General features: G+C 47.9%; 1 protein-coding gene across 4 annotated transcripts; it reads left to right on the forward strand.

The window, feature by feature from the left end:
* The first annotated feature begins 1,940 nt into the window (after positions 1 to 1,940).
* Positions 1,941 to 25,871, forward strand: TMPRSS9 (transmembrane serine protease 9). 4 transcript variants are annotated; one of them, XM_085040800.1, is made up of 19 exons: positions 1,942 to 2,174; positions 10,656 to 10,807; positions 12,535 to 12,662; positions 13,095 to 13,162; positions 13,594 to 13,772; positions 14,816 to 14,857; positions 15,854 to 16,025; positions 16,241 to 16,515; positions 16,693 to 16,829; positions 18,041 to 18,347; positions 19,165 to 19,336; positions 20,762 to 21,033; positions 21,743 to 21,879; positions 22,380 to 22,737; positions 22,826 to 22,942; positions 23,566 to 23,737; positions 24,166 to 24,314; positions 24,822 to 24,958; positions 25,442 to 25,871. In XM_085040800.1, exons 2-19 carry the CDS (start codon positions 10,684 to 10,686, stop codon positions 25,601 to 25,603), a joined length of 3,108 nt encoding a protein of 1,035 aa, XP_084896926.1. In that variant the 5' UTR covers positions 1,942 to 2,174; positions 10,656 to 10,683; the 3' UTR covers positions 25,604 to 25,871. The 4 variants fall into 4 exon arrangements, with proteins under 4 accessions (XP_084896927.1, XP_084896926.1, XP_084896924.1 ...); XM_085040798.1 differs by having other exon boundaries at positions 1,943 to 2,174; positions 24,049 to 24,314; XM_085040799.1 differs by having other exon boundaries at positions 1,944 to 2,174; positions 13,597 to 13,772; positions 24,049 to 24,314.
* The last annotated feature ends 967 nt before the right edge of the window (positions 25,872 to 26,838 follow it).

Here is a 26,838-nt window from a genome sequence, read left to right on the forward strand (position 1 = left end):
AAAAAGAAAATTAAAAAAGGAAATCTGCACTTAAAATGTCTTTTGGGGGTGATGCTGCAGAATGTGTGACATACATCTTGATGTGTCAGGATGGGATTCTCATAACAAAAAAGCTCTTCGTTTCTGATCCGTTTTCACAAGCTGGTTTCTGTCCCCATTCCATTTCTTAATTGTTGTACCACAGGGAAACAACCAGCAGACACAACCATTTAACCCCACGTTCATTTTTCCCATGCCCTCAGTAAAAGGATTTTCCTGGGAAGCGGAGTGAAGAAAATGGTCTTGGGAAACCCTTTCATGTAAAGTTCTCCTTACTGTGTTTTTTGCACCTAGAAATTTTCTTGACCATAGAAATAATTCCATATCCCATGCAAAGCATTTTCTAGCACTCCAACATGAAATGTAGCAAACCAGCTAAATACTGTTAAAGATGTTTAAATCCTCCTGGTGCATCACAATGTTTTCCTGATTTTTGTTAAATTTTGTTTTGTTAAATTTTGAATATTATATTACTTCAGTGTAGTGTTCATTTTATCTGCACCCTGAGACTGTGTGTGCAGCAAACATGAGAGAGAAGGGTGGTCCCAACTGCCCCTGTTGAGTTTGGTAGCCAGAGATCACATCCACAGTGACTTGTCCTCTCACTTAACTCTGATCTGTTTGCTCCCAGCCCCTTCAGCAGGAGTGCAGAGATTGCTGCCCCTAATATCTTACTTACTTGTCCACAGATAGATTTTATTGGTTTCTTCTTTTATTGCAATCCTATGTCTCCTCCTCCCCTTATTGCTTTTGGGCTTTGATTAAGCAGTTTTACTTCTCCATTCACATAAAGATACATGCAGATCCTCTTTACCTGATGGACTTTTAGAAGGGTGTCAATCACTCACTCAGCTCTTTCACAGGGATGTACAGTCTGTCTGAAAGCACAGGAACTGCTTGTGCTGTTCACTGGCTCACAGTCAAATGTGTCCAGATTCAGAGTTTGCAGCATTTTTTCTGGTTATTATCTTGGTGTAAAGGCCAGGGTTCTGGGTTTGACCCTCATATGAGCCATTCACTTAAGAGTTAGACTTGCTGATCCTTCTGGGTCCCTTCCAACTCAGACCAGCCAAGTATTCATTATTGATGCTCAGGAGGGAACCTAAAACAGGTTTCAGTGGTTGTTACTCAGTCTGGAGATATCTGGCAAATATTAGGAATGAAAGGACACACTCTAAACAAAATCAATTTCAGAGAAATCTCTATGACAACTTTATAATTTCAGAATCCTATGTTCTTTCATTGCTTTGCCATCAAATACGTGAACTGCTGAAGTTTGCTGTTAATGTTGAAGCTATTTAGGGACAGAAGTGACAATTGGATGAGAGCTGACTGTGTCAAGCAGCAGTCAAAAAATCAGAACAAAGCAAAACAAGTTCTCAGTTTTTCATGTATGTTTTGTCTTTTCAAGGTGGCAGAAGGGTCACTTGTGGGCTTAAACATAAACTTCTAGTTTTGTGTGATCACACACACACACGCACACACACATATATATATATACATATATATAATACCTGCCCATTCCTGTGCAGCATTTAGGCTGTTCTAACACAGGGATTGTCATGATGATAAATACAGTATGAACTGGAAGGGCTATGGATTTCTGACTGAGGAAATTAATAAGGTTTTTTGTAATATGGCTCCCTTTACTATTTCTGGCATGGGCCAGAGCTGGTTAACAGATCATCCCAGTGGCTTCAGTGGGGGGGGGGGCGCTGCCAAGTTCTGCTAAATTCATTGTTGCAGGTATGAACCACCCCGATTCAGGCAGCTATTTTCCTTTCTGTCCTGCTGCTGGAGGGGATGAGAGTTGTACAGCGAACTGCAGGAATGTCTCGTGACTGGGGACAGGCAGGAGCTGGGGCATCACTGGTCCATTTCCCAACGTAAGCAGTTAGGGAGAAGGGGGAGGAAAAGTGCTTAATTCCAAAGTTCAGTGAAGCAACAAACCAGCTCTTCAGGCCGAACCGTTCCTGTGTCTCAGCCTGTGCCTTTAAGCTCCGCCGCGAACTCCCCCAGTGCCTCCCACCGCCCCCGCCGGCTCCCCGCGGGCCCGGGGGCTGAGCTCGGGGCGGCTCCGCTTGGGGAGAAGCTGCCGGGGAAGGTACCTGGCGGCAACGAGAAAAGCAAAGCGGGTGAGTCCCTGCTCCTGCTTAGGAGCCCTTTTCACTTCCTTCAAGGTTCAGGGCTTTCTTTGCTGTGATGGGAAGAGAAAAACCTGCACCTTTCCCGACAGCTGCACCCACCCGTGGATGCTCCTCGCCCCGCGGTCCCATTGCCCAGTACGATCCCTCTTGCCTGGCTGGGGCTCGGGCAGCTCCCCTCCTCCTCCTCCTCCTTCTTCACCACCTCCTTCTGCTCTTCTTCCTTGCTTCTCCATCGGGGTCCGGCAGGTTTGCTGCCTGCACTCGCAGATTTTCAGACAAGCGGGAGTTTGAAACTGCTTCTTCCCGCTGGATTTTCCCCCAGGCTTGAGCAAACCCCTCGTGCTTTGCTGGCTCTGAGGAAACGGCCGGCCTGTTTCTGAGTTTACTGCTTGCGGGGAAAAGAGCTCCACTCGCCTTTTATTGAAAGTAATAGGTGGAAACAACTTCTGTGCTTCCTTTTAGTCGCTGATGGCTAAGTAGTTTTCCTTATGTGATGCTGGAGCGCTTTTTAGTGCTTTTCGATTCCATGTAACTTTAACACGATTCAGGGGAGGTTGGGAGCACTTTGCACAAAAGGATGGGTGGTGCTGGAGGGGATTTTTTCTGCTCCTTGGACCAAAGGAACCAACTGGCTATAGAAATGGGCTTCCATTTGAATGTCTGTAGAAGTTTGACCCTTCTGCCAGCTGTGCCCCGCTGCTGTATTTGTGTAGCACATTTCATCCTTTGCCTGTTAACCAGAGCGTGTTCAACCACCACGGGTGGGACCTAATGGATAAGCCTTGGTCGAAAGTGACCTCTAGACCTTCTTCTCTGAAAGTACTGGTTAAGAGAAACATAGTTTCTGAAACACTTTGGAAACCAAATGCAGATAATCGTCTATATTATTTGAAGGCTATAAAAAAATTAGAAAATATTCTAGAAAGAAAGCTCAGAGTACTTCATGGGAAACAAAAAGCGTGATTTCAGCAGTAATGCAGACCTAAACGCTGAAACAAGCAACATTATCAATGCAGGAAATACAAGATTGAAACAGCTGTGGGCAGTAAGCAGCTTTGACATCGACATGGGACAACTCTTACAAGCCACATCGATGGGCTTGAAATAGCACCATTATTTGAGCTGAAATAAACATTTCTGTAGCTGGGTGGTTCTTTGTTCCCATGGTTGAAAGGAAGGGCTTGAGAGTCACACTGCTTCACATCCACTTGTCTTCCAGCCCTGAGGCTGCCCGGCAAAGAGCTCCGGCACAGCCCTGCATCCTGCTCAAGGGAGGTCCCTGTGAGTGAGGTGTAAAACAAGGCAACACTGCCCAGTGCAGAACTTGAGCAGTCCATGTGTGCCAGCGTCCTGTGGCCTCTGCTCGGGCATGGTCTCCTCAGCCAGGAGGGCTGGCCAAAGTTGTACATGGTCACACAGCTTCAGCACTGGAGTTTAGCATGTGACACATGCAGAGTTTCACTCTGCAGCCTCTGTAGTCAATGACAAAAATCCCATTGACTCAGGTTCTGTGAGTTCACTGCTTGACTGATACATTTCATCACTGTCTGGTTTCTCTATGTGAATTCTTCCTTTGAGTAAGCATGCATTGCAGGTAACTGATTTCAGGGTAGCTTGGGGGTTTTGTGTCCATGAACACTAATGCCTACCTGACAACCTGTAATAACAGCTGAAGCTAGGTAAAAATGTAATTTACACATCGTATCTAAAGTATGTAAGCTGGAAAGAAAGAATAAAATGTGATTATTTGCAAAATGAAGGCATCTACTTTAGCTCCTGTTCCTCCAATAACCTCTGGTCCTTGTATTTCCACCAGCTTCATTGGGACCAAAATTTCTCCCACAGCCTCTGCACTGGACCAGACAGTGTTCAAGAGAGGCTAGTGAATGTCAGTGAACGAAATGCCATGAGTTAAGCATGTGAGGTTTTCTTGGCCATTCATGAGCTGAAAAGTATCAAATTATATAGCGCTCCTATCGTGGAAAGCAACCGGACGAACACGGACTTCCTGACTTACTGGATACTCCCGATGTGTTTTCAGTATTTACTATCTGTACTGGTTTTCAAGCCAGCATGGGAGGGTGGGGTGGGGGAAAGCTGGGAGGGGTGGGTGGAAGTCTGCCTTTATTTTATTGTGTAATCCATGGCTACAAGTTTAAGAAGTAATTGCAGGTACAAATCTGCCCAATACTCTGTTACCAGAGGGAGAGCTTAGGGCTGAGTTTCTCCAAGGTGGAAGTGATGTTAGAGCCTTTGTTATCAGTGATAATATGAGCACTGGGGAGCTCAGCCTGTCTGTCATGCCCCAGCTGAGACTGCTGAGCTGGCAGGCAGGGAGAGGATCTTCTTACTTGTAAATTGAGAGACATTTGTAGACCAAGAGGGACAATAAACAAGGCCGGCACAGTGTCATTTGGCTTGCTGAGAGCAGGACTACAGCTGAACCAGATGAACCTCCATAATGAGTGCTGAAGGTAAGCAGGGACTTAGGATCTTCACTGACCTGAGTGGCAGGGACTTTCAGATTTTCTCACTTGCAGGCTCTGCATGGTCTGAGGGCTTGCAGTGTCAGGGCTTTTCACTCACCTTAATAACAAGAGGTGTCCTCAGTCCAATCTGCAGTCTCTTGGGTGACAAGAATTTCTTTCTGCCTGAAAGTCAGGTCTAGCCTTTCAAATGCAGCACAACTCCTTTAAAATGTTAACCTACAGAGAGATGGAGACATGGCCAGCTCTATATGCCCATTACAGAAGCTGGATATGGGTTAAAGCAAAAGGATTAGAGAAATACAGTGTTGGGTGGTCCAAGGAACCAGTGTGGTGGTAGGTGATGCTCACACAAAACAAAAGACTATGTAACCAAACCTGTGTCTGCTGGTCATGGGATGGTTTGCCTTTGATGCTGAGAGCTCTGTCCTGTATGTCTTCGACCAGCAGCTGCTGTATCTGCATGGGCTTTTTCTTTCATGGCATAGGATCATCTCATCAGAAGGCTTAAGGGGAAACACATGGGCTTACCAGGAAGCAACAGTGTTGAAATAAATTCCAACACTCCCTTCTCTGGAGCCCCACTCAGAGAGTAGCTGTGGGATACCCTTGAGCCATAAGGAGGAACTGGCATACAGCTCTTGACCTCTCCCACCTGACATATCTTCGCACTGCACAACCACCCAACAGATACCACTGGTTATAAATCCACTCCCCTCTGAAAGTATTCCACACTTTCTCAGTAGCTGCTGCCACAAGTTCTGAGCCCTAACTAAATTCCCAACTGTACGGAAAAAATCACAAGTCTTGACCACATTTTAATTGACATATTTGAGGTTGGCAGTTCCCACCACCTTGCTCTGCCAGTAGATCTGTTTGCACACCTACATCTCTTATCTCCTCTGGTCATGCTTCTGATTTCACTTACAGCAAATTACCATCTTCTCTCTCCTGCCCAGGCACGTGTTTTGGTGACATAGATGTGTCTGACATTGTTCTGGTGGCTGTGATTTTGAATGGTGAACTTACCAAGTGAGGCATCTCAGGGTCTGCTTTCTGATTTTGGGCTACCTCCTTCTGGAGAAATATTCTGCTTCTGCTGTATTCCTCCTCTGAAGTGCCACAAGTCTTATCTTGATGGTAAAATCAGTAGTCCTTCACTTGCCTTTGGCCACAGGCTCATTACTTGCTGAGGCTGCAGGCAGATCTGCTGCTGAGCTTTTGGTCTGCCTTGGGCAAGTGGAATATTTTTCATACCTGTGCTATCATTTTGCAAAGGCTCTGTCTGGGTGAGGATTTAAAGGTCACAATAAGACAGTTTTACAACCACTGTGTCTGAAGGCTCAGTAGACACAGTATTGCTGTGCTAAGAACCACACTACCCCATTATGAGATAAAGCAAATATTTTATTAACACTTGGTTATGAAAATCATTGCAGCATATTGGCTGCCATTTATAATCATAGTGTGGGAGAAACCCAGCATACTAGAATACAGAAATGCAGCACAAAGATCCTAGAGCAGCCCAGACTCACCACTGAGGGGTTGGGTGGGGGTGGAGGGGTGGTTTCCTTGCATTGTCCCTTAGGGGACATCAGGGTTTCCTCACATTTGTTATCTGTAAATTAAGTTGATTTTTGAAACACGAGTACCACTGTTTCTTTCCTGTCTTTCTCTCCTCTGGCCAACAGTTCAGAGTGGGGCACCTCAGCTCGTGTCCCCGTGGTCGAGGGCTGCTGGTAGGGGCTGGCAGACTGGGAATGGGAGAAGCTGGAGAAGAGCAGGAGGGAGTCTGGGGCAGTGCAGTGCATGACGGGAGTGTAAACACTCCCGTTCTGAAGAGAGAGAGACTGGAGGGGGCTGGGAAGGCAGAAGAAAAGGCCTCAGGGGGTAAAAACATGAAGAGGAAGCCACCGTGAGGTGAAGGAAGAGCAGTGGAAAAAGAAAGCTGGGGGGTATGTGGAGGAAAAATAAAGAAAACCACCAGTCACCAGCACAGTACTAGGAGATCAACACTGTGCTCCAGATTCAGGAGCTGTGGCATTTTGCAGAAAGCCAGTTTCTACCTGAAAACAGGAACCAGCACAATTTGTTCCGGAGAGCGAAGTGCTCTGGGCCAGTCCTGTAGGTGTGTATGGCATGGAATCACCTGAGCTGGAGAGATACCTGCCATGGTGAGGCTAGATCTGTGCCCAGTGCATGGACAAACAACCAGGGTGCTTTTCTTGTGGCCCTGACTTGTCTGCCTCTGGCTCCCGCAGGTGATATTCCCCCAAGATGCTGCACATGCATGTTGTCACACACATGTGCACGCACGCACATACACATGAGATATCACACACACACACACACACACACACACACACACACACACACTCACTCACTCACTCATGCTACTTGTCTTCTTTGACAAAAAGAACAGGTGTTAGTGACAGTTTGGCTAATTGGGTAGAGGAATATTTTTTTACCATATCACTTTATATTTTACAATTTCCCTACTTGAGCCAGCCAATAAATAAAATCCATCTTCCAAGGAAAACCTGTGGAATGACTCAAGGCTGCCCTAGAGTAAAATCCATACTTTTGTGAAGAAAACAAGCCCTGGGCTGCCAAGCAGCAGCAGAGCAGGGGTGGTGGCCACCTCCCAGCACTGTGGCAGAACCTCAGGGACAACCAGAGATGTTGACAGTCTGCAGGACAGCTCTTGCTGACTCTCTGCTGCACATCAGACGTGCTGTCTCTGCTAAAATGTAACAGTGAAAGGACACCTCACTGAGACCGGACTGAGAGGACTCTCTTAGGTCAGAGTTCCCCACACCCTGCTCTCAGGGGCATTATATTTTATAACCACTCACAATTTATAAGCTGACAAAAAAATAATAAATGTGCTTTTACTTCTCAATATTCCTACTGGAAACTCATGACTGTTAATAGTCTCCTGATTTCTGCCCCACTAACAAAATTAATTTTTTGCTAATCTGATTTTATGCCACAGTGCTTTTCACTATGTATAGCTCCTTGCTACAGATCTCCACCATGCATTTAGAGATGATCCTTATTATCTTTCAGCAAAAAAATTACAATCTCTATTTTGCTCTTGCTAAATGGGCTTTCCATTTACATGTTCTTATAATTATTTTTTTAACTCGCACCACTGACATCAAAAGAAAAATAAACTTTCCTTATGATAAAAGGGAGATTGAAGACAGCTTTTGATTGTTTTGGCAAGTAGAAAGTTCCTCTATCTCTAAATATTTTTTCCAGCTAAAGTGCCTCTGCAATCACTAACACAAACTTCTTCCTAGGGTTCCAAGTACCTTTTATTGTAGTATGACTTTTACATGCAACTAAGATTGTGTTGTCAAAAAAACAATCAGCCAGAGGAAATTTTCTCTGCAATGTTTATTTTATTTCTCAGATGCATTTGTCCTACCTTTGAGGGCCATTGAAGTCAAGTGTTGCACTGGTCAGCACACCTGGACTAGATTTCTGAGTGCTCACATTCAGCACACTGCAAGAGAGACGGTGACTCCAAAACCTACTGAAAGGGAAGGAGGGATCCCTCATCTGTATGTATTCAGGTCACAAGGACCACTGGAAAAAAAGTTCCCTACTTGTCTCCCCTTAGCCAGAGCTGAATTGTCAAACAGAGATATTGTTAACAGAACCCAGGGGCCACAGTGTCGATCCGTGCCAGGCTCAGTTACAGCCGAAAAAGAACATTTGGAGGTCTGATAGAAAAAAAGAAGCATCTTGGACAGACTCTCCCTTCCTCTCCCCTTTCTCTCTGTCTGTTGCCTCACAAAGACGTGACCTTTTAAAATCTCTTATCTAGAAGCTTCAGTTTAAAGAGCTGCTGACGCCTCTTGGAAAACACTGAAAAGCTCTTCTGAAACAGGGAGCTGCTTCTCCCTGTGTCCCTTTGCTCCCCTCTTCTTTCATTGCTGCATGCATTTACATTAGAAAAGGCTGCTCCTCTGCAACTTCTCTGAAGTCACAGTCTGATTTACAGCATAGGGAATCGCTGCTGTGGCAGCCCAAGCTCTCACAGCACCGTCTGAGTGGATAGGAAGTGACCAGGTGAGATGTCCCTCGGCAGGACAGACTTTGGAACTGAGGAAGGAACAGCTGTGTGTATTTCATACTCTTGATGCTGTCGATATCAAGACAGAATAAGTTTGAGAGGTGATTGTGCCTTGCCAAGGCTTTTCTGGTGTCACCTGTAAATCTGGGTTTCCCAACAGTGAGAGGCTGAGTCCTCAAAAAACTCACTTTGAAGCTGAGGAGCTCTGGACCCTTGGCCAAGAAGGCTGGACTTCTGTGGATTTCCACTCTGACCACACAAACTGTCTGAGACAACTTCAGCCTGCCAGAAGGATTGTGTGTCTTCTTCCTGCCTATGAAGGAGAAATATTAATCCAGTAATGTAATACATTTTAGGACCACAGGAAATCAGTGCCTCTCCTTGTCTCATCAGGCTTGTTACAGATACTAACCTGTGTGAATGATGGTTTCATTCCTAGTGATACCCAATTGTTGGTGATGTACAAATAAAGGCCAAATATAGTCTGGTTTGTACTAGCAAGACTGCAGACAAAAAAATCCCCAAGATAACTGTTCTATTTTTGGCATTTTTGAATTCACACTTGGAGCACCATATCCCATCTGGGCATCTTCAGTGCATGAAAAGCATTGACATACTGAAACCAGTCCAGCAAAACCCAGGGAAAAGTGGAGGCAGGAAACATGACATGGAGAGGCTTTGCTTCTTGTGCAGGACCACTTAAAGTAAAATACCTGAAGCACCAGTGCCAGTGCTGGCCACAGGGAAGGAGAATCTGCTCATCAGGATAGCAGCATAGCTGTAATTAAAGAACATATTAATTGTTCTGCATTACTAGGCATTGGGATAGCATAGGCTAAATGCTCTAGTGGGTTTTGCCACCCAATGGGATTTTATAATTCCTCCAGAACTCCTGCAAAAAAAGTGAAATAGCACTGGGCCATATATGAAACCTCGCCATGGAATCTGCCTCACAAGCAACTACAGGGTGAAGTTTATTACTTAGAGAGTTTTAATCCATTTAACATGCAACCTGGGGATATAAGTAGCCTAATGCAAAGACCTCCATAGCCAGGTCAGGATGGTCCAGCAGGAGCAGACAATGATTTCTGAAGTATTCAATGCCAGTTAGCTTTGTTACATTCACGAGTCAGAGTCCTAGGCAGGTCTCTCTCCACAGCTGTCTATTCAGACTGCAGTTTCATGTTTAAGGATGACTGCAGTCTAGTTATGTTTGAAGACCTATGAGATTACTCTGAGATAAATGTTGAACTTTACAGCTCAACTGTTCTACTTGTTACTGCAGCTCTGTGACTTCTAAGCAGCACCAAAGTATTCCCTAGTGACACTGGCTGGGTTTAAGATCTTTATGAGGGGTGATGCCTAAGGCAGAAGGAGCAATCCAAGATGTCAAGCCCCTTGCTACTCACTCCTTTCTACGAGCTGAGGTACCTGTTCACCCTGGCCTTGTGGGCAGTAGCACCTTGAAATCCTGCTGCTAAGGAGGCCTGGGGTACTGCCTGCTGAAGAGCAGGTACAGCATGCTGCCAGGCAGGTTCTGTGCTGCTGAGACACTGGCTCAGCATTCATCCAGAGCCTGTGCAGAACATGGAGACGGAGGCATCAGGCTGGTTCATGCTCACACTGCTCATGGCCATAGTGAGCACAAATACAGTGGACACCACCACTCAGTGGTGACCTCCTATGGAGACAGTGAGGGGCCACCATGGTCGATATGTTCAGGTCCTACAACTTGAATCTCCTGACTGCAGCCTGAGGCACACTCAGGGGACACAGTGTCTATCTACCCTTTAATTTCTTGTGGCAATGCACTGTTTGGAGCTCCGGGGGTAACCCTTAGCTGGCACGACAGATTTCATCCCAGTCTTGTAATTTTCCTCCTCTTCTTTTTAATCACAGAGCCTATCCGTAGAGCTGTTCAAAAAGCATGGAGCACATAAAGCCAGGGCAAGGCAGCCAGAGAAGGAGACTGGGGGCCTGCTGTTGGAAGGTAACTGCTGTTGCTGCCGTGGCAGGCAGCGCAACAGCCCTCTGCCTGGGGATCCTGCTGGGTGAGTGTGCAGCCAGGTACATTCTTTCAGTTTATCAGCTCCAAAAGAGAAGTGGTCTGCACTGCTTATAGCAAAATCCTCAAAATCCTCCTACTGAGGACAAAATGCAGACAGCTTTCTGCACATATGCACAAAAACTACAAGGGCTGTAGTTAGCTCGTAGTCTCGATGTGACTTTGGACAACTTTATCTTCAGTGTCTCATGATACATATGCTTTATTCATTTCCTGTGTGACCAATCTGATGTCATTCTATGACAAAATGACTTGCCGATTGGATGAGGGAAAGACTCTGAATGTGGTCTATATCAACTTCAGTAAAGCCTTTGACACTATTTCCCATATACATTTCCTTGGAGAAACTATCTGCTTATGGCTTGGGTGTGCTCTTCAATGGGTAAAAACTGGCTGGATGACCAGGCCCAGAAAGTAGTGGTGAATGGAGCCACATCCAGCTGGAGACTGGTGACCAGCGGTGGCCCCCAGGGCCACTTTGGGGCTAGCCCTGTTTAATATCTTTATCAATTATCTGGATGAGGGGATCGAGGGCACCCTCAGTCAGTTCACAGACAACCCCAAGCTGGGTGAGATGTTGATCTGCTGAAGAAATAGTGTGGCCATCAGGACCAGGGCAGTGACTGTCCCCCTGTGCTGGGCACTGATGAGGACCCACATCAAACCCTGGGTTACTTTTAAGTCCCTCATGACAAGAAAGATATCGAGGGGCTAGAGCATATTCAGGGAAGGGAATGGAGGTGGGGGAGGAGCACAAGTCTGATGAAGAGCATCTGAGGGAGGTTGGGAGAACTCAGCCTGGAGGAAAGGAGGCTCCAGGTAGGGGTTGGGCTCTGCTCCCAAGGGACAGGACAGGAGGAAATGGCCTCAAGTCAAGTTCTGCCACAGAAATTTTAGATTTTGTATTGGGAAAATAGCTTCACTGAAAGGGCTGTCCAGATCTGACACAGGCTGTCCAGCGTAGTGGTAAAATCCCCATCCCTGAAGTGATTTAAGAAACATGTAGATGTGGTATTAGGGGACATGGGTTAGTGGTGGCCTTGGCAGTGCTGGTGGAATGATTGGACTCAATGATCTCAGAGGTCTTTTCCAACTTAAGCAATTCCATGATTCTATGATGCTATCCTCTAATCTCTCTGTGACTTTGAAATTTCTTGTCACTGTACCTCACTGCCTCTGCCATTTCCTATCACAACCACTTTCAGCCACTAACCACCACCTGTTTTACTGTCCCACTCCAGAGCATGACCACCATCTCCTTGCCTCGCCCACCTCCCTCCTGCTGCTTCAGGTGCCCCATGGCCAGATGCCACCTCAGACCAGCACCCCAGTGTGACATGACTGACAAATCTCACCTGTATAGTCACCATTTCTGAGCTGGTTTCAGTACCCAGCAGAACTTTCCCAAAGCTGTTCCTGCACAGATAGGGCCAATCTCAGATTGCCAGGCTGTACCCATCTGTTCATGAACTTTTGTCTCAGGCTTGACAAAAATCCACTATTTTTTAAGTTCACACTAGTTCAGTGCAAAATCCTGTAATAACTGCACATGTGCAGGGTATCCCGGTCTGGCCATGGGGCACCGCCAAGGCAGCTGGGATGGTCAGAGACAGTCAAGCTGCTGAAAACAGGGTGTTTAAAGGACATGATGATATCCCTGTTGCAAAGCAGTGAGGAAAGCTGCCTCTAACAGACACCTTCCCTCTCTGTCAGCCTGCCATTCCATGGGAGAGACCAGCTTTGAGCACACGGTGGAGCTGCAAGGAATCACATTCAACAGCAGCTTACAGATGAAGAACTCGGACTACTACAGGGTGCTGACACCTGCTCTAGAGAGGCTGGTGAGTTGATCTGGGCCTTCTGGAAAAAGACTTGTGAAATACTGTGCTGGTAGCAGCAACAGCATCTGTATGCCAAGTGCAGGAGGAAAACTAGGACTTCTTAAACATCAGCAGGGTACACTGTGGGGTTGAGCTGCACTTCAAGGGGCCCTGTCAGGACCCTGAGTGACATTTGTGGAGTGAGAAATGTGTGTTCAGGCCTATTCCTTGCAAATGAGGTAATAAGGCATAAAAAAAAGGATGCACTATCTCATGCCCTAAAGCCAGGGTGGGAAAAAGTTGACACATGAGCTGGACATGGGTGCTTCTGCTGCCTGCAGAGACAAGAGACAATGCATCAACAACTCTAGGTTCCTGCAAAATCCCAGGGATCATCTATTCCCATCTCCTTGGGGTCCAATAAGTGTATGACCATCACTCTTTGCTTTGCAGTTTCTGTCCAGTCTCCAGGACTCCCAGCTGGACTGGAGTTGCACTGGTTGCACCATCCTGGGCTATAGGTGAGTGCAGGCAGCTCTCTCTGCAGACCCTGCAGCTCATGTTTCAGGGCATTCTGACAAGCCTCACCAAGAAGGTGAACTCATACCTGTGCTCTTGTTCAAAACTTGTACAAAGAGAAACTGGTTTTCAGTCAAGGCTGGATTTTCATCCAGGATTGCAACAATGTTCTGGATTCTTTCATTTGGAAATGCAGTCAGAAAGGCAGAGGAAAACAATTTTGTTCAACCACAGCTTTGGGCCAAAGGAAAACAAAAAATCAAATGACCACTTCAACTCTAAGCACATTTCCAGGGAAACCTTAAATTACTAAGAATCAAATTATTAAGAATAAGTTTTGTTTCCTTTGAGTTCCCTGCAGACAGCTAGCACAGGAACCTGTCCCTTGTACTGATCATGAGGCCAATATCCCTGTTAATTCTCTGTCTCCCAGTAGGAATGGAAACTCCAGTGTGATTGTCCATTTCCGCCTCCTCTTCACCCCCCAGGATTCTCAACCCCTGAGCTCTGCCTTGGAGGAGGAAGCTCTCAGGCATGGGCTGGCGGTTGCCCTGCACAAGCAGGGTCTCTCCCTAGCTGCCTACGGAACCATCTCCTCAGCTTCTCTCACAGGTATGGACCTCCTGCCACTGCCAGGCAGGGTGCCCTGTGCTGGGGCTGCTGACACCCAAGGTCACACAGCTAAGCCACCATCTGTCTCAGCCAAATTACTGCAGGGCTTTAGCCCTGGATGTTCAAGTCAAGGCTTCATGCCCAGTAGCAGTGTTAGAAATGGAGGTCCTGCCAGGCACCCAGCAAACCAATAAAATGGTCTGCTCAGGTTGCTATTTCTCATATTTGAATTACTCTCTGAAACCACCTGACAAGAAATTTTCCTCTCCTTCTGTGACTGTGGAGTTGCATGTGACGGTAGGACTCTAGGTCCAGCAGATTTAAAAATACATGTGCCTGGGAAACAAGAAGGTCTGGGCTCCTCTGCAGCTCTGCAGCTCCCTCTACACCCTCTGCCACAATGGGCAGGACCCCTGGGTCTTAGGGAGCCTTGTGCTGCTCAAATGGAAGGTGTAGAGAGTCCCCTTGGCTTTTAGGCAAACAGCCTTGCATAGTTTCAGCCCCAGAGTCTGCTCCTGAGAAACAATTCACTGCCACAGCTTTTGGGAATTTCTCTCTTCACCTGGCATTTGGCCAGGGTCAAACCATGACATTTTTGGTGGAGAATGCAAGCAGCAATGAGGATTTTGAGATAAGGATACTAACTGGGAGAAATAATGGGCAAAACAAGTATTAAGTCATGTTTTTAAAGTAGAATGATAGTGCGGTGTTCTGTATTGTGATGATGTTATTTTTTTATTTAGTGTGGGGAATTTTTTTTCCCTCTTTTTCCTGTTTAGTTTACTTGTTGTTATTCTATTTTAATGCAGGCCCCAAAGCCTGCAGGGCTGTAGGGGACTGCTCCTCCTCTGTCCCATGGCAGAGGAGGGGTCCCCAGCAGGGACCTGGGCCAGGCCTCACACTGGCCATGAGTGGGCAAACAGATTGCCAGGCAGGAGAGGAAGATGCAGCAAAGCCTGTGGCAGCCCCAATCCAAGAACACAGCTCTGGGACCCGTGGCTGGGCTGCTCTTGTTGATCCTGGTTCCTTCCTTTTTGTCCCAGGTCCCAGCAAGGTTTCTCCCCACAGACCTGCACTGAAATCAGGTAAGAGCCAGGCAGCAGGAAGAGACACCTGAACTCTACAGCCTCCTCCTCCTCTTCCTCACCAGCAGCCTGGATACAGATACAGAAGGTGCTTGGGCCCCACCTTGTTTATAGTCAGGTGGCCGGGGGCCCTGCAAGTTCAAAACAAGCTGCAGCTCTGCTCCCAGTGCCATTCTGCAGGGACTCTGGCCCAGCCAGGGAGCAGAGTGACAAGGATACAATGGTGGTTGCCCCTGAGGAAACCAGGGGAGAGTTGCTGTGTGGACTGCAGAGGACATGAGTGACTCAAGCCTCGCTGTCCCCAGGGAGCTGCCCCAGAGACACAGGCAGTCAGTCACTTGTTCCAACATCCAGTATGTGAAAAGAAAGCCCTGAATGCGACAGCCAAACAGGCTGTGCTAATGCCTCTGATAGAAGGGATTGTCCTGAATCTCTCAAACCAGGTCTCCTGGCCATGGGGGCCAGCCACAACCCCCTGCTTCAAACCTTGACAGGTGTGACACCATTGGGTCTCAGGCACTGAAGAGGGCCAAGGATATGGCAGGACTTTTCAAGCCAATAGTAAATGGCTACATCAGGATGAGGGAACTGTGCCCTGGACACATCTTGGTCCTACCAGCAACTGTGATGGGTTGTGACGAGGTCCACCTTCCTGGTGGGCTGGCAAAATGGATGAGAGCCACATGCCCATAGGCTGCTGGAAGCTGATCACGAGGCAGTAGCTGAGCTCATCAAATTAGTCAGGATGCTGCTCTACAGTTTCTTGCTCTAGAAGAGTTTCAGGAGGGACGCTGTGATGGCCCAATGCTTTGCAGTGCTCTTTCCAAGTCTGCAGATTAAAGGCTGCCCTGTGACATCCCAGGTACCATCCTGCTGCTTGAGCATGTGCCAGCAGCATACATGAAGCTGAAGCAGCTTTTCCCACTTGCCCCCAAGAGTGTGTTGCTGGGGTGTAGTGGCAGGATCCTGATGCACTGGCTTTCCTCTCCCTTTTAGACTGTGGGAGTCGCCCTGCCATGCAGACTGCCAGCAGGATAGTTGGAGGCTCAGAGGCGTCCAGAGGGGAGTTCCCATGGCAAGTCAGCCTGAGAGAGAACAATGAACACTTTTGCGGTGCTGCAATCCTCACAGAGAAGTGGCTGGTGTCTGCTGCTCACTGCTTTACTGAGTAAGTTTTATTCATGCCACCTTCCACCCTCCATCCCTGTTCCAAAAGCTGCCATATCTGCTCAAGCTTCCACTACACCACTCTGCCCCATCAGGGGAGAATGAGGAGTTTCCATCACTCCTGGAGCAGATGGCAGGATTGGCAGGAGGCAGCTTGTGTTTGCAGGACAATGTTGTGGCTGCAGACTCACATGGCCCCTACTGTCTCTCCTCCAGGTTTCAGGACCCAGCCATGTGGGCAGCTTACACAGGGACCACGTCCCTCAGAGGCTCTGACAGTGGTGCAGTGGAAATGGACATTTCACAGATCATCCCTCACCCCTCTTACAATGCTGACACAGCTGACTATGATGTGGCTGTGTTGGAGCTGAAGAGACCTCTGACCTTCACTAAGTACATCCAGCCTGTGTGCCTGCCAGATGCTGGCCATCACTTCCCTACCAGCAAGAAGTGCCTCATCTCTGGCTGGGGCTACCTCAAGGAGGATTTCTGTAAGCAAAGCATGGCAGGCAGCAGAGGAGACATGGTGGGATGTGAGCAGGGCAGGAGGCACAGGGGAAGGGAACTTGGACCTTGCTCTGGCCAGCTGGGGTGGGCTGTACCCTGAGCTGCTGGTCCTGTGCAGGGTTCCCTACACTGAGCTCACAATCGTGTCTTTCTCATTCAAGTGGTGAAACCAGAGTTCCTGCAGAAAGCAACAGTAGAGCTCCTGGACCAGAACCTATGCTCCAGCCTCTACAGCCATGTCCTCACAGACAGGATGATGTGTGCTGGCTACCTTGAGGGGAAAGTCGACTCCTGCCAGGTAAGCTTTGCCCAGAGAAGGCGGCACACTGGCCCACATAAGGCTTTTCCCACCCAGTATGCACCAAGTGAAACATCAAGAATTAGAACTGACCCTATGGTCACTGTTTCCCCTTGAGGTCTGAGGCCCTGTCTTGGACCCAAGCACAGATTAGTGACTGCAGAAGACACAAATCAGGATATGTTCTCTACTGTTGAGAGCAGGGCACTGTTGTTTAATGGGCTCTTTTGGCTAATTAACTATTTTTCCCTTCTTCCTGAGCTGTCATCAGGGCTGGCCCTACCAATGTATCACACAGGTCTTCAGATCAAAATCCAGATGGGTAAAGGGCAGCAGTGGAAACTAAAACATACACAACAGTTTTGGGTGAGCAACAGAGTGTTTTCTTTAGCCTTTATCCAGCCCGGAATTGCAAGTAGTCACCTGAAGACAGGCCTGCCTTTCATAGGATAGAGAGAGGAGAGCTGTGATGTGCAAGGAGGACTCTGATTTCCAGGTCTGTCTCTGTGATTTAGCAGGACCATTCAAACCAACAGCAGCTAAACAAAACTGCTCTCCTCTAGTGGTAGTGTTTCATATTTCTGCACCAAATACAGCACAAAAACCAGAAAAGAGGCCAAGAATGGAAGATTCAAGGTTGAGTAACAAACATGACCCATTCACATCACAGTTATTCATTACTGACCTAGAGCAATCGCACCCCCAGAATGCATTACCAGCTTCACAGATACCACATGTCCATCAGTGATAGTCACAGGGCCCCACAATAACCAAGAACTGACCAGGGAACCATAGACAAAATCAGGAAAACCTAATGCAAACATTAACATGGTGTCCCTGGGTTGTGTATCAGACAATGAACACCCATCATCTGGCTTGTGTATGGGCTGCTAGGTTTAACCTTTATGAGGTTTAACAGTTATTAAAGCAGTAGAAATGCTAAACCCTAGATTTTACAGATTATGTCCTTTGTTCTTCTAGCATATAAAGGGCACAAGGCTATTGCATAATAGCAGGACAGTGTGCCCACACAGAGGAACACCCAAAGGCCAGCACAGAGACGCTCCACTCATCACTAGGTTGGAGCAACTATGAAGTGAGTTAGGATGCACAGGGATAGACAGACCCCAGCTGGTACAGGGATGCTGAGGGTGGCCAGGGCAAGTTCAGTTCATCCCCAGGGAGAGCTCACCATCTGGCTTCTCTTGCAGGGTGACTCTGGTGGGCCCCTGGTTTGCCAAGAACCATCTGGCAGGTTTTTCCTGGCGGGAATTGTGAGTTGGGGCATTGGATGTGCTGAAGCCAGGCGGCCTGGGGTTTACACACGTGTTACCAAACTGAGAGACTGGATCTTGGATGCAATTTCTGCCTCCATAACCCGTACTGTCCCTCCAGTACACTCCAGTACTAACAGTAACATCATCAGCCCTGAAGAGGTCAACACCACTACTGGAGCAACCCCCACCACCTCACCAGCCCTAGCTGCCAGCAGGCCAGTGACTGCAGCAAGACCACAAGGTATGAGCATCCATGGTGGGTGCACCTTGGCAGGAATAGTGGCAGGTATAGGTCCAAACATCAGGTTTGTTCCTCTGCTGACCTAAGCTGACCATCTGTAGCATGAGCCACACAACTTTGCTGAGTGCCAAGGCACAAGTGACACTATTTGGCTGCCCTGGCTCAGTCCAGAGCAGCCTGGCAAAGTCACTCAGTACCTTTGCAGTTCCATGCGCTCCTTTGCTTACGTGACTGACTGTGTAATCTTGCCTGTGTGACTCGTCTGCACTGGCAGGCCCAGAACAGGTCGCTAAGGTACAGCAGCATCTGACATCTGTTGATCACTTACTTTTGCCTGCCACCTAAGGAACTCCCAGCAGTTCAAAACTGATTGCTGCCCCTTCAGAGCAGCCATGCATCTCTCTCTGAAGGGAAGGAGGGCAGGTGTCTGCAGGATGACCTGTCCACTCCAAGGAACCCTACCAGCAGCTTTGCAGGGAGATACAGATGAAGGGTATTTTTCTAAATCTATAATTAACTTTTTATCTGGAATGGCAAGGCTAAGAGGCACAGAGCTGCTGATTACTCTGCATTCAAGAAAGGCCCAGGACTGACGACTTGCCAGGAGCAAGATGCAGAACGTCAGTTTGTGTGAAAGCGCAGCTGTACATGGCCACCATCAGACACTGCCACTATCAGCCAGCAGGGCTTGGGTAGATGTCTCACACCTAAGCCATGACCTGTCCCTGCTAAAGCTTACTGGTTAGAGACAGCAAAGTCTCTCCTTGCTTGTCTTCTGTTAGGAATACTCACAAGTCATGCTTTTACTTTTGTTCAGAGTGTGGAGGACGACCTGGGTTCTCTAAACCCAGCAAGATTGTGGGAGGAACAGATGCTTCCAGAGGAGAGATCCCTTGGCAAGTCAGCCTGAAAGAAGACTCAAGGCATTTCTGTGGAGCCACCATCATTGGGGACCGTTGGCTGCTGTCAGCAGCTCACTGCTTTAATGAGTAAGAACCCTTCCCTGCCCCTGCTCCAGCTCATTTGCCCACTGGCACAGAGCTGTGCAGTCAAATCCACACTGTGGCACTGGTGTCAAGAAATGGAAATCAAGGACACATGTTGGACATTAATTTTTGCAGTAACTAAACATTCATAGAAAAGAAGAGGTTGTGGGGAGGTTGGAATGAAGCAGAGAAAGGTTAAAGCAGCCTGAGCAGGGAGCAAGGCCAACACATCTAAGAGGGGTGGAAAAAGACAGGTGCCACAAGAGAGTGTTTTTAATAAATTAACATATGGAATAGAGCTGACTTGGTAAAGTCAGCTGGTAAAGGGAAAATGTTCAGTTCAATCATGCATAGTTCTGTTAAACTGCAAGAGCTCAAGCCCAGATTTAGAAGTAGCCTAGATAAAGCAATGAGTAGCAAGAAGATAATGATTGTCAAGAAAAAATTCCTTAAGGCAGAAAAGGTGGGCGGCTAACTGAAGGATTTTAAGACAACCTCGTGCATTAAACAGCTGGGCAATAAAGCAACAAGTGAAATGCAAAGTAGACAGGTGTGAAATGAAGCACACAGCAAAACCAGCAGTGCTGTCTGTCTGTGAATGAGGATGAGTCTTCATCACCTGTTGCAATTCAAAATAAAAGGTCAGAAACATGTGGACGGATATTGCCCTGAGAGCAGCGGTCCTGGGGCAGGTGCAGTTAATGAGCACAGGAATGCAGTAAAAAATGAGGGAGATGAGTGGGATGTTGAGCAGGATGTTGCTGGTAGTGCACAGCACAATGACTGCTTCAACATCACAGGGAGGGCAAGAGTAACAATGTTTGAATGTGTACACAAGGCTCAGGGATGAGTTGGGTGTGGAGCAGCACCATAACAAGCACAACAGAATAGATCAGACTAGATCTAGGAAAAAAAACCAACTTGTGGGAAAGCAGTGTTTGAGCGGACTGTAAAATAATGAAGGGTACAAAGTGTTTAGGGAATGCCTTTTGACTCTCTTTTTAAGATACCAAATAACCACCAAGAGCAGGTGGAAAACAGTCAAAAGGAAGCAGTTCTTAATGTCATTAAACTGAATACCAAAAATTCACCTGGGGTTAAAAAAAAAAGAATAAACCACAACTTTAGAAAAATCCAAATAAAACCAAAAAATCCAGCAAGACCTACTGAATACAGAGACACCACCTGTGTACCAGAACACTCCTAAAATCACAAATTTCTGGAAGAGAAGACAGGATTATTGTTACATGTTTACTTACTCTTGGAGATACCCAACAGGTGCTACTGCTGGAAACAGTTCTTTAGGCCTGACTTAGCAGGGCTGCTCTGCTACATGCTGATCATGTATAGCTGTCTGCAATTTCAATGCCAGAATTCATGCCAGGCATAAGTGCATGAGTATGCACATTTAAGCTTATGTACTTACAGGACAATTCCAGAAGAAATCAAAGCCTATGTGGGAACAACATCACTAAATGGAACAGATGAGAATGCAGTGAAAGTCAATGTAACAAGAGTGATCCCACATCCCCTCTTCAACCCCATGATTCTGGACTTTGATGTGGCTGTGCTTGAGCTGGCAAGACCTCTTGTCTTCAACAAATACATACAGCCTGTGTGCCTCCCACTTGCTGTGCAGAAGTTTCCTGTTGGCAAGAAATGCCTCATTTCTGGATGGGGTGACCTCCAGGAAGGGAATGGTAAGCAGTAATGCATTACCTGCTGATTTGCCTTGGAGCAGTGATACCCTGAGCAGCACAGCACATGCCACTGTGACCCACAGTCCTGGTAATCCCTGTACAGGACAGGGATCAGTAACAGGGACAGTCAGGAGCTGACAGAAACATGAGAATAAGCAAGAATAAAGGCACACAGAGCACTACCTTAAACCACAGTTACTTTAGAGTCACCAGCACACAATAAAATTGAGAGAGCAGCTTGGTGGGAACTGGGGGAAACCTGCTGGACTGCCTTCAATAGCTCTACCATGCTAAGCAAGTGTCAGGCACTTTCCTCAGAGCCTGCTGCAGCTCTGGCAAGACAGTATGTCAGCCACAGCAGCCACTCTCAGTCACAGAGATGTTCCAAGCAATTAGCACAAGCAAAGATCCCACTGTAGGGAGAAGGACTGAGAGTGGCACATGAGCTACCAAAGAAGTCCAGCTGTCAAGAAGCCCACAAGCTCTCAGGACCATGGGACACAAACTGCATGCAGAATCCTTAGCACAGACATGAAACTGCACCCTGGGATGAGCCACAAGCTTCAGGGCTGCTGAGAAAACAGGTTATATAGGACTCAATTCCCATGTGAGATTACAGCCTATTTTCCCAAAACATGTGTTGAGTCAGTCTAAAAGTCATTAGTTCCTTCCCTCTGCTGCACTAACTAATTTCGTGGGTTTTATGCAGACACCAAACCCGAGATTCTGCAGAAAGCATCTGTGGGCATCATAGAACAGAACACCTGCAACTTCCTCTACAACTTCTCCCTCACTGACCGAATGATCTGTGCTGGCTTCATGGAGGGGATGGTAGACTCATGTCAGGTAAAAGTGTGAGATTTCTCTACTCTGTAGATTGCTCTAGAAAGCCAGGCTAACTCTGCCTTCAGCAGATCCTTGTGAAATACTTATTTTGCTGCTGTAACCCAGCTGTGTGATTCACATGTACTTGAGCACAAAAGGCCCCAGCCTACTACCTTGGAGATTTAGAAAATTAAATAAAGCTCCAACAAGTTGAGAATTACTTAAACCAACATCTCACCACATTGTCTGGCCAGACAAATCCTGGATTGAGCAGCTCTCCTCTGGTGGCAGTGAGTCAATGGCAGCTGGTGGCAGCTGTGGAACGGTGCTGACAGGAGCCAGGTTGAGCCACTGACCCTATCTTCAACCTTTGCACACTCATGCCTTGCATACACACTGCATGACAGCAGACAGACCAGCAAGGCTGGAGAAAGAAGAGTTGGAGGTAGTTAAGTGTTTCTGGTGGGTCTGAGGGGCAGACCTGATTGGACTGAGCAGCCATTGCCTTGCTTCTTCCACAGGGAGATTCAGGTGGACCCTTGGCTTGTGAGGTGAGCCCGGGAGTGTTTTATCTTGCTGGCATCGTGAGCTGGGGATTTGGTTGTGCACAGGCTATGAGACCTGGTGTGTACTCCAGAATTACCAAACTCACAGACTGGATCCTGGACACTATCTCCCAGTTGCCCAGTGGTGGCACAAGCATCCCTTCCAGTTCAGCCATCTCTAGAACTTCCACCACAGCCATTTTTACACAGCCCGGCACAATGGCTGCAAGTCCAGCCAGCAGAACCACCCTGGGAATGAAGATGAGCACAACCATGAGCAAAATTTCCACAGCTCTGAGAACAACCGAGACTGCCAAGCCCACCCAAACCCCAGGTAAAATTGATGACTGATGCATTGACATGCTGGTAGGAGGCCTCCAGCATAGAGGGTATTGAGCAGGACATGGGTTATTGCCTTCCAGTGGTGCCTTGTACCAGCCTCACTTTCAAGTGTACCAGCAAGGTGTGTATTGGAAAAGAAAATCCCGAATGTGATGGTGTTGTGGACTGCAGCAACGGCTTTGATGAGCACAACTGTGGTGAGTTTTCCTCTGTAGCCTGTGGTTGCTGCCAGCTGTGCTTTATATGACCCAGACTCCCAAGTGGCACCCACCATATACACACCAGCTGTCTTGGGCCCAGACACTGGACCCACAGTGGTCCAGATCATACTTGCTCTGCCAGAACCTAAAACAAGATAAAGCTGGATGAGCCAGATCCAAATTTACTGCCAGAAAGTGTGGCCTCTTCTCTGCTACAGACATTAGAATCCCATTTCCCAGCACACTGGCCTTCTGGCCAGTCAGTCTGGTAGCACAAGGTGGCAAGACAGCATTGCACAACATGGCAACCCAGAAAGTGTCTTGTCAGCCCTTGGACTGCTCTTTGGGCTGCACATTCCTTGCTGTGTGATAGCTCAGCCAGTCCAGCCAAATACCCGCTCCTCACACCCCATCTCTGGAAGGTGTGATCTGTGATAACAAGTGCGCAAAATATATCCTGTCAAGCGTTGTGTCAGCTGTGTGAACTGAATTCATCACATCCTACTGCCCTGTACATGCTCCCCCAGAAGGCTGTCCCACAGCACAGGCTGTGGAAGGCAGGCACTCATTCCTTTCATTTATGGTTACTTAAATCCATGGTGCTTCTTCCTCTGTCCTAGACTGTGGCTTAACAACTGCTCTGGCCTTCAGCAAGATTGTGGGTGGCAGCAGCACGGCTCGAGGAGAATGGCCCTGGCAAGTCAGCCTCTGGCTTCGGCGGAAGGAGCACAAGTGTGGGGCTGTCCTCATTGCTGACCGGTGGCTGCTCTCTGCAGCTCACTGCTTTGACATGTAAGTCTGAGATGAACTAGTTATGCCAGCTGGCTCTTGGCCTCAGTCCCATCAGCCCACTTGCCCTTCCCCTCCCTTGCAGTCCAGCACCCTGGCTGGGATGCTGTGCCCCACAGGAAGCACAGCCCCCATCACAGATAAGCTCCTAAAGGTAAGTGTGAAGAGGAATGAGTGGAGCAAAGCCTGAGTATAACCCACTGTGCTGGAGACAGGGTCCTGAACTTATAAGGTGTGGCCAGCCCAACAAGTAGAGGGATGGCCTTCCTTGGGAGCCTATGCACCTAACAGCCAGGTTTGCTGTCTTTCTGCAGTTACAGTGACCCCAAAATGTGGGTGGCCTTTCTAGGAACACCCTTCCTGAGTGGCATTGATGGCAAAATGGAGAAAATATTCCGTATCTACAAACACCCTTTTTACAACGTCTACAGCCTAGATTATGATGTGGCACTACTGGAACTGAGCACACCTGTCAAGTTCAGCAGCACTATCAGATCTATATGTCTCCCAGACAATTCTCACATCTTCCATGAAGGGGCCAGATGCTTCATCACAGGCTGGGGCTCCACAAAGGAAGGAGGTACTGGTTGAGAGGGTCCTCCCACATCCCTCATGGCCAAGCTACACTGCAACACTGCAAGCCCAAACACCCACTGTCCCAAGCACTTCCATCCCAGGCCGTACACTGCAGAGGACACAAAGCTGGGCAAGGCCTGGTGTCACCACCATCTCCTCCCCAGCTACCATGCACTCTACTTGGTCACACCTCCACCCTCTTGGAGCCTTCTCAAGGCCTTCTACTTGCCAACCACTGTGCTCCCCACCCCCATAGCAGCTGCTCCAGCTGTGCTCCTGCAGTACAAGGACCACCCCAATACCATTTGTGTCTGGTCAGCCATGCTGCCTGACAAATGACACACCCAAGGGACCTTCCTGTGCTTGCTCTGCTGAACCAGGCCTGATTCACTTTCTCAGAGCAAGTCTCTCCCTCTGGCAAGCAAGTAAGGCTGCAGAGACCCCACTTCTGCACATGCTGCTGTTTCTCATGTGCTCTTCACCCAGCTAACAACAATATTTGTCTCCTAAGGTTTCATGTCAAAGCATCTGCAAAAAGCTGCAGTGAACATAATCGGAGACCAGGCCTGCAAGAAGTTCTACCCTGTCCAGATCAGCAGCAGGATGGTGTGTGCTGGTTTCCCGGAGGGCACCGTCGACAGCTGTTCAGTGAGTGCAAGAGCAGCAAATGTTGTGGCTAGGACAGAGCAAGCTCATGCCAAGACCCTAGGCAATATTCTCTCATGAGGGCCATGCCCTGCCTCCCCTAGCTCAGCTGTCTGTCCATCCATCAACTGGCTGCAGCTTTTATCCACGTTCATCCTGCATACACCTCATGCTGCTTGTCCTACCAACCTGTGACAGGTCAGAGAAGTACACAGAGAGGTAATGCTAAGCAAGAGACCACAGGGATACCATGGAGCCTGTTCCATGACCCTATTGTACCTCCAAACACACTCTTCTATGTTCCAGAGCCCCAATCTCAGATTGTTCATGCAGGTACATCACTGAGCAGTCCTCCAGCTTGGAATGGGGCTCCTGGGGAGGTGGGGAACAGGACAGCAAATGCCCATGCCCCAGAAAGAATATTTCACAGCTGGGGGAGCTGCACTGCCTGTGGCTTGATACTGGATCCTTTTCCTCTCTCTGCAGGGCGATGCAGGTGGGCCCCTGGCATGTAAAGAACCTTCAGGGAAGTGGTTTCTAGCAGGAATCACAAGCTGGGGCTATGGCTGTGCCAGGCCATACTTCCCTGGCGTCTACACCAAAGTCACAGCTGTCCAGGGCTGGATTGTGCAGAACCTCAAGCTCTGAAACTGCATTTCACCACTCAGGGAAGGTGACAAATGAGAGGAATAACTCATTCTGGTTAGTGCCAGGGGATGCACTAACCCCTCAGCTATTGTACATTTTTCTGATGTTGGAAAGGGGTGAAGATGGCCTTGCAAGTATTAAGCAAATGCCAGTGTTGTGTGACCTGCTGGTTGTGACACCAAGGCATTCAATAACTGCTTTGCATAGAAAGGTACAAATTCTAGAAATTTTCTATAAATAAATGAAGCCTGTCCCATCTTAAGAGCCAGCCAAACATACTGTGCATTAAAACATGACCTTTCTAGTTGGAGGGGTGCTGGAAACATCTGCCAAAGATCCATGGAGTTTGGCTGACTTCTGCCTATGAGCTGTCATCCCAAAGCCAAGCCAAGAGACTTGCAAACTTTGCCCCAGTCCAAAGTTATACCCTTGCAGAAGCTTCAGACCTCACTGTCTTGATGGAGCTGTTGTGCTGTGCAGTGGCTTTTGGGAAGGGTGTGATGCTGTTTCCAATAAGTGCATGGTACTAGAGAGCTCAGTGATGACCGCCTTGCTCACCGTTTGATACCAAGAGAATGTAGACCTAGAACACTTGGGAGTTCAAACTGCACAGGCCCTCATCTGTACTAGAGTATTAGGACAGGCTTCTCACACACACCCACTCAACTCCTTTTGCATTAGGCCACACAAACCACTGTCTGGTTAAGCTAGGTGGGAAAAATTAAAAGTGCTGAGATAGTGGTGCCTTGGTACCTGATACTTGTCAGGTCCCACCAGACAGCATAAGACACACAGAAAACTTTGCTCACAAGAGAAAAACTGCTGCAGAGCTCATGTGCAGAGTCTTGGGCAGAGCAGACTTAGACATGTCCCCATAGATTCAGCCACCAAAACTCCTGCTTGTACCCCAAACCTCTTCCTCATTTTTGGTGCTTTAACCTTTGCATCTGGTCATACCAAGAGATTTCTTCTGTCCCAGCCCACATGGAAGTGAGAATCAGAACTTTCCCAGAGATAGCACTAGAAGATGGGAGACCTGGCTTCCACACATGGCTCAGCTCCAGATGGGTTCAGATCCATGGCTGGAAGACTTGTGGAATGCTCCCATGAATAAAATGGGACTGCTGCACAGTCAGTGCCACACAAGTCATACAGCCATAAAGAAAAGTAAAAAGCCCCCTAAGCAAACATGTCTGAAAGCACTTTATTTTCAAGTAGTCTTTCTGACAGTCTGG

This window comes from Lichenostomus cassidix, chromosome 28, assembly GCF_008360975.1.
Source record: "Lichenostomus cassidix isolate B80296 chromosome 28, HeHo_3.0, whole genome shotgun sequence".
Classification (NCBI taxonomy): domain Eukaryota; kingdom Metazoa; phylum Chordata; class Aves; order Passeriformes; family Meliphagidae; genus Lichenostomus; species Lichenostomus cassidix.